Source organism: Sinohyriopsis cumingii, chromosome 6 (genome assembly GCF_028554795.1).
Source record: "Sinohyriopsis cumingii isolate HCF-2022 chromosome 6, ASM2855479v2, whole genome shotgun sequence".
Lineage (NCBI taxonomy): Eukaryota > Metazoa > Mollusca > Bivalvia > Unionida > Unionidae > Sinohyriopsis > Sinohyriopsis cumingii.
Window position 1 is genome coordinate 20,409,150 of NC_142966.1, and position 12,849 is coordinate 20,421,998.

The 12,849-nt window shown below is 33.5% G+C and overlaps 1 protein-coding gene across 1 annotated transcript; it reads right to left on the reverse strand.

The window, feature by feature from the left end:
• Positions 1 to 625: 625 nt before the first annotated feature.
• On the reverse strand, positions 626 to 7,261 carry LOC149796467 (myogenic-determination protein-like). Its single transcript, XM_089961170.1, has 3 exons — positions 6,041 to 7,261; positions 3,033 to 3,111; positions 626 to 1,283 (listed from the first exon to the last, which is right to left on the reverse strand). The coding sequence occupies exons 1-3, from the start codon at positions 6,923 to 6,925 to the stop codon at positions 1,159 to 1,161; spliced, it is 1,089 nt and encodes a 362-aa protein (XP_089817296.1). The 5' UTR covers positions 6,926 to 7,261; the 3' UTR covers positions 626 to 1,158.
• Between the last annotated feature and the right edge of the window lie 5,588 nt (positions 7,262 to 12,849).

The following is a 12,849-nucleotide window of genomic DNA, read 5'->3' on the forward strand; positions in this document are numbered from 1 at the left end:
ATCTCTGTTATTCCATCCATTAATTTCACTTTCGTTTTACTGTTTGTTCGATCCGGGCAACAACACCGTGGTCGGTCGTCTCCTCGATAACTATAACGAAAGAACCATAACCTCACAAAAGCTAACACAACGTTGTGCCTCTATCCGTTCTTGTCAAGTCAACTACTAAATGTGTATTATTCTGATAATTAGCTTGTGGGTTAGAAAATGTAGAAAGAGAATTGTTACCATCTTAAAGAAATATTCGATAAATAATCTAGACAGTCGTCTATAAATTTAAAAATATTGTCCATTGTTAATACCGAACAGAATAGAACTATATCGATTTTTGACGCATGCAAAAATGCACAGTCAATACAAGACGAGAGAGAGAGAGAGAGAGAGAGAGAGAGAGTCTAAGATGGAATGTATTATAATGTATTATACACATATTTACATAGGTATTAAGAAGTTGTTTAATATTTATTTTTGAGTAATTGAAGTAGTTTGTATATGGCTGGTATGTGCCAATAATAACATGACGTTATGCACACACAAATATATCGTCGTTCATTTTGCACAATTTAGAAACCTTACTGTGGCATAATGTTTGTACACTTTTAATGTTTACAACAGGAACGCATCGTCACATTAAAGATGTTTATTTCGATTTTGCACCAAGGATTTCATTGTCTTATCAAAGATGGATTTCCCCTCTATGATCCATTAAGTTTGGAAGCGAGTAAAGTTACTTGTATCTATAAAAAATAAACACATCAGTAATAACGCTCTCAGAACAGCCGAAGATGAGTGATAAAGATAACTTCTGTAATAAAAAAAATGGTAAATTTCAATGTAAGTACACACACACACACACACACACACACACGTCAATGAGAACCACAGGTTATACAAGTATTGTTCATGTGGATTCTTGTGTGCATGGTGGTGGTAGTAAAGTGCAGGGGATATATCATCGAACTGGAACACAAACCCAATACCTCCTGGTTCACAACTAATTCATCTGGACTCAGACCCACTCAACTCTTGGTAATCACACTTCACAGAAGACAATTGCGCAGCCTTTATATAGTCTCAAGTGCCTCTCAGTATCTGTGCGTGGTATAGACAAGTGGCATAAGTGACCTTTTGGTGCAGATAGGATGATTTAAAAGCTTGTCATGATGGGCTCTCTGCAGCAGACGACATTTTGTTATGAACTGAAGTTCCCGATTGGGGGCTGATGCTCTGCACGATCAGAGATAGGTAATCTAGACTGGACTCACCTTCCATGTGACTGTAGCCTGAATAACATGCAAAAAAAGAGAAAGAATATAATCATCAGCGTATTCTCCTCTAAATTAAACAACTTTCAATGAGATTGTGGAGCCCTCTTCGAAATACACAACGGTTACACTACTACGTTTTTCTACAGGTACTGTATCTCTGTATCTATAACAACTGACATAACTGTGCATGCACATGTCCATTTGTACAGGTAAATAATGATAAATGTTGAAAGGCTGTTTTGATAATGTTAAATATAACTAATATAAAAATCAATGCAGTTTATTATTTCAAGTAATTTCACCCCAACAAATGTATTTTTTATATAATATATTTGGCATATCTCTGGATCCCGATTTAAACGAGGATAGTAGTTTTATAGTTAAAAATTACAAAGTTCTTTATTGTATGGTACAGTAAAGGTATTAAACTATCAGAATCAGCTAGAGGAAACAAAGACAACAACCAAACCACCCCCCCAATAAAAACAAAAACAACACTTGTATCATACAAAATCGAATCGAATTATAGAAAAGGTACTGATGGCGTCTTGAGGGGAAACTGTTATGGTAAAAATGTGAACAATGTCTAAATAGAAAGTTGGCGATGACAACTTTCATAGCTTAAAATTCTTTCAGATAATTATGTTCATACAAACCTATTAACCTTAATTTAGCCCTTATTGTAGTGCTGACCCGTTCGTCTTAATTTCCAAGCGATTGCACGTTCGCGGAAGAACGGTATCATTAATTCAAGTAGTACGAGTTGCAATTACAGTTAGAAACCATGCATAGTGCTATGAAAATTCCAGTCCCAATTACCGTGACTGAAAAGTTTTGATTTGGCAATAATTTTCGTGGATTTTTACAAAGTTTCAAACAATGGATTTATAAACCAAAGTAAAACGTATTTAGCTATGAAGACAACAGTACCATGTACTCCAAACTACGCATTACGAACATTCAGTGTTTGCAAAATCATGAAAACTGATGAAAAAATAAATAAATAAAACGTATTCACATAATCCGGAAGCAAAGTACTCAGAGGAAATATTGTGTTAGGTATAAAAAAGAGGAATACACGAATCCAAAGCTAGTATATTGTAATTATATATATATATATATATATATATATATATATATATATATATATATATATATATATATATATATATATATATATATATATATATATATATATATATATATATATATATATATGAATTACCTACCCCCCTCCCTCTCTCTCTCTCTCTCTCCCGCGCTAATGTAAAGGATTGCCGCTCTTTATCGGTAAAACCAGCTTAGCTAATAGCTTTGGAAACGACCAGCAGTAAATATGACAAGAAAATAAATCATGTAATATGTTCGGGTTATTTCACACTAAATTAACATTCTTCCGTTGTAACGCCTACGGCTACTAGCTGTAAATAAAACTGCAATATATTCAGCAGATGAATTTTGCTTAGAAATCTTTAATATATTTGCAATTTTTTATTTCTTTATATAAAAGACATATATACCACCAATACGATTTCCTTAGGAAGCAAATTACCTTTACTTATAAAGCTGTAAATCTTAACTTTTCCATGTATGCTATCAAAACATATATTCCGAAATATTCGATTTTTTATGTGAATTACATTGATTGAATTAAAGAGTGAAAGATGTAGAATAGCAGAGGGACCATATTCCTAATCTCCAATCGCTCTCAAGTCCCTGGAAATCAAATTAATACGGTAACATGTACATACTACTCTTACTTACCATACGTATGTTGAAAACCTCTTTGAGATTCGATAATATGGTAACGTTTTCCGTGATCAATTATGGGGCTGTTCTCTGTCTGCAAAATAGTTGTAGGAGTCATAATTATAACAACAGTATGAACAACAGAAAAACAACAACAACAACAACAACAACAACAACAATAATAATGATAATAATAATAATAATAACAATATATTAATAAGGACAAGTTTATATCATCAAATGAAAATATAGAAACAAAACGGTTACATAATTACCTTAAATTACAGACTTAGAATAGAAGACAAATCTTAAGGTTTATTTTTTACTTTAAAAATTGCCAACTCAAATATTGACGATCCATCATCTATCAATCGCGTGCATTGGAACCTTACCTAGTTTCTAAGTTTTGACTGCCGTCCTTGCCTTAGAGGATTTGGAGCTTAATGAAACCCACCCCCACCCCAAAAAACCGACCCACCTTTAACTTACATTTGTATCAATACAACAACTAAGAAGTCTATATTGGCTGGACCAGCTGTCAGTCCTGATCTTTTTGTCGAATGGTTTGGTCATGTCATAGCACAGTAGCATATATTGATTATACCCTCATCAGACGCATTAGAAATACATATTTCCCCAATATTTCACCCCGATGGATGCAAGTGTTTTCAGTCTTGAGGAAAACATTATTATCCTATTAACAAAGTTAATTAGGTACTTTGCATTTAGAGTAACTTTACATGGTTGATTTAATATAACATTACGTCGTATAAATGTCCTTGGCCGTTGTGATGCGTGATTATGTTCATAAGGAATTCAGACAATGATGAGTTTAAATAACACTTACGTATCAGTTTTGGGATTTTTAAATCCCGTTTTACTGTCATGGAATAAAATTGATTAAAAAAATGAGAGGAATTCATATTTATAGAAAATATCCAAACAACTTGGATAAAAAACACATACAATTTTTCTTTCTTAGTCTTGTGTATTAAGGTGTATGGAAGACACTGAAGTTTTGACGGCTTAACCAAAAGTAGGAATACGAATAATAACCTTTATTCTTGTAAGACTAGTCAATGGACCAGATTGCAATAATACATTAAAATCTGGCCCATCCATATTCTGATATTAGGTATTAATATAAACATTGATTCCCTGATCTTTAGATCAATATTATATAGGTACTACATTATATAGGTATTAGTACAGGTACATGTATTACTGCAATTATCTGTATTCAATAGCTGAATTAAAATTCTTATTTTTAGCTCTGGCCATTGTAGCTAAATTATACAATATTCGTGCTCGAGAGTTGTTTCGTTATTATCAAATTCTTTCATAACAACACTATACCTCATTTGACTGATGCACTTTTCTTTTGCTTCCATACCGTTCAAGATTCTCACCCACAATTCTAGAGTGTAATCATACAACCGTAACAACATATGTCAAAGGTGCATAACTGACAATTGCTGTTGTTTTCAAACATTGGCAGCAAGATCTGACGCACATCTTGGAAACATCGGAAGCTTGTTAAACATTTCCCTGTAGGAATTATACAGCAGGCGCTGCGGTACAACGAGACCTTTGTTAGAGATTTTCCCCCAGTAAAATAGGATCCAATAGTTTTGAAAGGTGAGTTTTGTAGTAAATGACAATAAAACCATGATAATTATTTGACACGTTCATATTATTAACGTTTAATTCATCTGTAAATGTCAGTCTACACTTTCTTAAAGTAATTTTTGTAAAATAATTTACTTAAAATCTACTTTAAAGATCTAAACCATCTGGTCAATTGGATCTTTTGTTCCGAGAATGAAAACTGTTTTATTCATTTCAAAGTTCATTATAGGTTTCAGAATAGTTTAAATCTCATCTTGGAGGATATACATGTCATTCTGCAATATTCAGGAGTCATTCGTTATTTGAATAGTAGGAAAGAAAATAAACACTGCTGTACAGTTTGCACATTCACAACTGCTGGAAACAAAATAACTTAGATGATATAAATACTCTGTTTTCATTGTAATATTCTTTATTTCTTCTTTCATAGCTTCTGTTTTTTATTCCTTCTTTCGCAGAGGTTTAAAATAGCAAAATGAATATCATTCATTACAGTTGTTAGGATGTTATTTTACTGTAATTAAAGCTATTTTACAAATCAAAAACACTTTATTTTACTATTACTTTCAAGAGAAATTATATCTAGATCGGCATATTTTGTCACCGAAATGAAAATGTCTTCATCCTCTAGAAATTTAATACTCTAAAATGATTATAGCTGTATAATTTAATTTACTGCTATACGTCACGACTATGATGCTACCGAATTAGTGATATGGATAGCGTGCGTGGATACTTTGCTAAGCGTAATGTTTCTAATTTTCTAAAGCTGGTATATGGATACCGCGTGTGGATACTTTGCTAAGCGTAATGTTTCTAATTTTCTAAAGCTGGTATATGGATACCGCGTGTGGATAATTTACTAAGTGTAATGTTTCTAATTTTCTAAAGCTGTTATGGCAGAAGAAGAAGACCACACATTTACTCAAAGATAACAGTTTGTTTGTATCATGGACAAAAATTGTGTTTGAAAAAGAGCAATATTGAGGAAATTCATGTAAATTTAGGTAACAAAACATATGAGAAAAAAAATGACTAAGGTATTGTACTTTGTTTTGAATAGTTTTTACGGACACAAAAGATAATATGTTGCCAGATATAAGATACGCTTGCACTACGTAAATATGCTTTTGACATTCAATATATATATATATATATATATATATATATATATATATATATATATATATATATATATATATATATATATATATATATATATATATATATATATATATATATATATATATACACATACATACATACATATATATATATATATAAAGCGGTTGTAGAGAAGTATATATGAATAGCGGCATATATTTATATTTTTCTGTTTACATACGATTGTGATGTAGAATACTCCATTAGAAATTATACGATCCCTTACTTACCAAAGAGTCAGATGCAATGCTAGTTAATCCAGAATCATAGTAGGTGTCATCTGTTCTCGGTATTCGAGTTCCATGTACTAATTCTTCTAAACTTTCAATATATTCAATTGCAATTCGTAAAATCTCAACCTTTGGAAGTTTTTGGTTGGGATTTGGGCATGTCCGTCTTTTTAATGCCTCCAGAGCTTCATTGACCTTTCGTAAACGCCTCCTTTCTCTGAGAGTTGCTGCTTTCCTCCTGTCAACTGTCCCACCTTTTCTCTTACATGCTTTACATGCCCACATAAGACACCTTCTGTTAGGCCCATGCTGTCCAGGTGCTAGAATATGGGGTATTAGATCTTCACTTTCATCACACGAATGTTCGTTATCGTCACTTTTGTCTAAATGTTCCTCCGTTTTTAAATCGCAAGAATTGGGACTGCATTTTAATTCCTCTGCTTCTGTATTCACTCGGTATTGGAATTCTTCCTGTTGTTGTCGAGATGTTCCGTTACGTTTCGCCTTCATGTTCGCGTCCTCTTCTTTAAGGTTAGAAACGAGAGTTATTTTGTCACATTCTTTAGCAGGGATGTTAAAAGGCTTGTCGCGACGAGCAGTCCATTGATTTTGGTTGTTGCTAAAACCGTTCGGAATATTATAGTGTTGGTTATGTAGGTAGTAATCTTGAAATGGTGTTTCAAACTGGCCAGTTGTCGTGTGATAAAACCCCTTCCCTGCCGGGCTGACAGCTTCAGATAGGTCTGTAATATGTCTAAAATCGGCCATGTCTATCATTCCGAAGGAGCTACCATTGAAAGAAAGGGTGCCACTTGTGCTATCATCGTACCTACAGCTGTGATAATCGGCTGTCATTGAATTCTTTTTCACACACTTTTCTGCCATGTCTTTCTATCGTCTGAAAGGTTTGGTAACAAGTCTAGAGAATATTTATGCTATAATGTTGATACCATACCTACATATAATCTCATGAATTTGGAAACTTATCCCAAGTACATCATCTGTGTATGCAATCACACCGAAATTAAACTTTGCTCTTGTGCTTAGGCTACCTGCTGACATCAAAGAAAGCTTTCAGGAGAAAAAAAACTCGTTATATAAAAACGATAAAAAGTCCCAGACTCAGAAACGCCAATTGTAAATGCTTCTGTGGGAACAACTTTTCAACACACACTGTGAAGCACCGTGACCTCGCTGTAACAGACTGGCATCCATTGAGTATGCTACAAGGCAACACGCTTTTACACCAATCCTAAATATACGAATCACGGGGAGGCGGGCTAAGATTTTCTTGAACGTCATTCTCCCTTCATTTTGTTTTAAAGCCATAGTTCGACCAATAGCAGCTGAGCATGGACTGCCTCGCCAATCCCTGCCTCCTGCGGGCTCCAGCCAAGTACGAAAAATCTGGACAAGATTAAAACAAATAATATGTATTCTGGATCACACTCCACGGGTCGACTCGCACAAAGTACAACCACGCGTGCCTGCTTCGCAGATTGGGTTGATTGATTTCAATCTAGTGATTAACGCCTTTATTCTAATAGTATTTCTGCATAACAACGTCATAGATCTAAACACAGGGCGATATGCTGACAGAGACGGCCACTCCTAACAGTGACCCTGCTGTGTTTATAAGCGTAAATGAGTGCTGGATAAACTTTAAAGTCAAAACTGTCATGATTACCCTTTGAGATACCTTAAATCAAACAGTTTATCCCTATGAACCCCTCAAGTTGACAAACATTATTTTAACTGACCATGACCTTTCCACAAAAAGTGAATATCGTTATCAATCTTTATCTATACTGATAAAAGTTGATAATATAGTCTTCCAATATTATGTATCATTATTTAATTATAAAAATTAAGCATTCGTCTTATTTGTATGTAGATAAAATTATGACCATTTCTACACTGACTTTCAGGTATAGGGTTCATTTCAATTTTTTACGGCAGAAAGGCGATACTATGTTGTACCGGAATTGCCTTTACATTTATTTAACTTTATTTCAGTTTTGAAAAACATTCTTTTTGTTTGTATCGTTTTCATTTTATTCCATCTAAATAAACTTAATTAGATTAACTTAGTCTATGTTCTTAAAATAAGTAGCAGAAAACAGTGAAGGACAACAAGCTTTCTAACACTTACGATATTTTGAATTAAATCCCAAACTAATCCTAATAATTTAAACTCCTGAATAAAACTCTGTACAAGTCCCGAATAAATTAAAAAACTGAAGGCGATGAATTGTCTGTTATAGCTTATACAGTATAAATTCAGTATAAATGCCAGTAAGTGTCTCTATCCGAGAATTTAATCAGAGCACTTTTGTAGTTCCTGAGAAAATATTCACTTGAATTCAATAATGTGAAGAAAGAAATCATCCCAACAGGACACAACATAATACAACTTGAAAGTGCTATATGTTAAAGCACAAATGACCAAGTCCTCACAATTACAAGATCATATAGTTCTCTATTTGACCTAAGGTCATAATTAGTAGTTTCCATAAAAAAAATACCATTACCTAATGGTAAAAAGCCTTCTAGAATGATTCTAATGTTTACAAAATTAAAACCATAACCTGGATTACACTCAGGAAATTCCAAAACTTAGACCCAAATAAACATATTTACTTCTTCTATTAATAATGATCATGATATCAAGCCCATACACAGATAATGACTTAGCTATGTATTAGTCGTTTACACAAAATAAAGTTTAAAAAAGTCAGTTAGGTCAAGCAGAAATGAACTCAGTTTTGGACAAGGTCAAGTCCAGCATACAATGTTACATTACAATAGCATGTAATGAAATAAAAGAAATGTAAAACTAACAAACAAACAAATAAATTAAATATACATATCATCCCCATAGGATTTGTTGACATGCGTGACACAACAGTGACATAGAGATAGTGAGTTTTGCTTCTCTCTCCCCATTCAAATTATATGCAACTTTCTGCAGCTGGAAGCTGTTATCTTTCAACATGAATAATAATCATGAAATATTACACGTACATGCATAATTTTATTAACAATATGACTTCGTCTTTGCTTCAGTCAATGGCATAAAAACAGTGCTTTGACAGCTAAGAACCGTTGGATTGTAGTATTTGAAATACGAGAATATACATTTCTTAATATTATTATATGCTCATTTTGTCCCCGTTAACTTTATATTGTCAGAATCGTTCAGTATTCCCCGATACTGAACGCGCGCGACAATGCACATATAGCATTCACGTGCATAAAGGAACCACTTTCTATTGTAAACAAACAATGGACGCAGACACCAGCACTTTTGATTTGTACTCAAATCATGTACACTCGCGTAAGAGGCTCTTACGTTGTCATTGTTTAAATTTGTTTCTGAATGAATTAAAACATGTTTCGTGGACTGCAAAAAAACTGTTTTGGCACATTCCGTTTGATACAATGTTACTGATTTAGGCTAGCTACATTATATAAAAGACTGAAGATAAGGTCCTTACAAATAACATACAAGTGACAAGGCATATACTGTCTTCTTTAGCTGGGGATAAGAATGGCAAAATAAAATATACTTACAGTTTTACATCCTGAATTTCCTCAAAATGTATTTTCTTAATTCTGCAAATCCGAATTACATGAGCCATGTCATAGATTTTCAACCTGGATTACACATTTCGAAATTGTGCTGTAATTTCGATGATAAGTGCAATTGCATCATCCTTACTGGACTCAAAATGAAATAAGCATCAAATTCCATTGCGTACTTTTTGATAATTGTAATTGAAAGACTTCATATTTTCCCACATTATGATTTCAAACATTCAATGACAGAAGCAAAAACACATTTGCAAATGTAAACACGCTTCTCCCGCGCCACTTCAATCCGATGTATTTCATGCATAATTTGCACAGATGAATCCAGTCCAAAATCACAAACTTTCGTCGAATCGAAACAAAATACCAAAATATATTCATTCCAGATCAAATGGAAAAGTTGTTGCTATGCGCATTCATTCACAATATGACTGCAAATTTCAATTTTAACTAGACACGCCATTTTCATTCGAAAGTTATGTCGAGCGCGCGACTAAGTTCAAATTTATCTGGGCGGAGTTATGTGCGCATTAATAATGATGTCAATGTGTAATGACAAATTTTCGCTTGTGTATTTAGTTTGGAATACGGCATTCATTCTTTTACGTTGTTTCTTGTAGTGTATTTTCTTTATATAATTAAACCTTAGGTAGAATTAAAAAAATGAGCATATAATAAAAAGGTTACTGCATTTGTATGGGAAAATATGAACTCGTTTTGTCGGAAGGATATACTGCACTTCCAAGGTCGTGCAGTATTACATCCCAAAACTCGTTCATATTTTCCCATACAAATGCAGCAACCTATAAATACTGTACGACCATGGGATTGCAGTATTAGAAAGAAGCGAGTTCATATTTTCCCATGCAAATGCGGTAACTTTTCACTATTGTTACTCTTAAAATAAGTAACAGAAAAGAGTGAAAGACATTAAGCTTTGTAAAATCTAACAAACAATTTATTTTCCAAGAATACAAAGTGAAAATGAGAAAAAACAACTTACTGTATTGAGAATTAAATCCAAAAAAAATCCAATAATTTAAAGTCCTGAACAAAACTCAGTACAAGTCTAAAATAAGTACAAAAACTGACGGCAATGATGTGTAAGTGGTGGTTCATAAAGTGTTGATGTATCAACAATCTTTTGTTGAATAGCAGTATTATAATTCCATGTTTGAATTCAGTAGAAATTCCAGTGAATGTCTCTATCCAAGAATTTTACCAAAGCACTTCTGTATTTCAAGAGAAAATAATCACTTGAATTCGATAATTTGAAGAAAATAGATTCCAACCCAAAATTACTGGTCACAACAGAGAGCACAACTTGATCGTGCTAAGACTTTTTAAAGCACGAATGAAATAATCCTCTCAGCTACAAGATTATATGATTATCTACTTGACCTCAGGTCACTATTAACATTTTCTAAAAAGAAACCATTACCTAATGGATTGTTGCTGTTGTTGCTGTGGGGTTTAACGCCATTTTTCACCACACGATAGGCTATACATGGCGGCCAGTATTAATGGTGGAGGAAGAACCCGGGAAAACCCCGGAAAGAACCACCGACCCACGAGAAGCTACTGGCAAGCTTTCTCACATACCCACATTGGCTGAATCCTTGACTCGAACCGCCGCAGACAGAGGTGAGATGGTAGTGATCCGTAACGAAGAGCGCTTTAGACCACTCGGCCACTCGGGGCATTACCTAATGGAAAGCAACATACTAGAATGATTCTAATGTTTACAAAATAAAAACCATAAATTCCAAAACTTAGACTCAAAAACAGATTTACTTCTTCTAATACTAATGATCCTGATATTAAGCCCATACACAGAGAGAATAATTTAGGTATTTATTAACTGTTTATAAAAATAAAATAAAAAAGTAAATCAGGTCAAGAATAAATGAACTCAGTTTTGGACAAGGTCAAGTCTAATATACAATGTTACATTACAATAGGATGCAATAAAATAAAAATTAAAAAACCTAACAAGTTATGTAAATTAAATATACATAACATTACATGCTCTTGTGTTTTTTTTGTCCACCTAAGGCATACTGATAAAAAGAATATACCACAAGAAACAAAGTAATTAAATTCCAAAAATAAATACACAACCGTAGATTCAATGCACACTAACAATATTAATGCACACATAGCACCATCCAGTGACATTTTAATTTCTTCGCCTGATCGACATTAGTTAAAGAAAACTCTTGGTTTAGTCTACTTAAAATTTAAAGTTAGAATCATATTTTGAATGAATGCGCACTGAAACAACTTTTACAGTTGGTCTGGAATGCATAGATTTTGTTTTTCTGTTGATCTAACTCAATTTGCTTGTGATGGACTGGATTGATTATCTGAGTCAATTCCGTACGATGTACACGTGAGTTGAGGAATGGACTTGAATCAACCGCAACTCTGTTCCGTCGTTGTTTTGAATCATAATGGGTCAAAATATGAATTATTTTAATTGAAATTATATAAAGACGCTATGGAATATCACATTCATATCGTTTTGAGTGAAGTAAGCAGAATGTGATTTCTGTTGGAAATGTAGTCAATAATACGGTATAATTGTATGGTGTGTATCAAGCGCTGGAACCCATAACATGTTCCATGTAATTCGGATTTGCAGAAATGAATAAGAAAGTGCATTTTGAGGATATTCAGATGCAAAAATATAAAAATATAATACTTTATTGCCATTCTTATTACCTGCTAAAGACGATATATGTTTATGTCCTGTCACCTGCATGCTCTCTGTTGGAGGGATCAAAGCTATGTACATGATGCGTATGGCTTCTATCTCCACCCTACATACAAAACATTGTATCAAAACACTTAAACAGGGAAATTTGCAAATAGCTGCTGTGTGACATCTAGCGGGAATAATACTTTTCTTTGTGGTCATCTTTGCTTATTGACTCTGAGGCTTAGTTTTCTACCAAAACCATCAGTTTCATTTTTTCCCCTCGAATTTAGTGTTTTACTGACTTGCAAAATGGTACGTATCTGACAGACATGCGATAGCCCTTATCTCAATACACTTTTCTTTGCTATTGTTTCAGACCCTAGTGAGCACTGGTCAAAGTCTGAACCATTCTATTTCTTACATATATGTAAGTGATGATGATGAATGCTTGGGCCCCTAGCTATGTAAAATTAGTCAGATTTTACAAAGCTAAATACTCCAACATTTTACAAGCGAT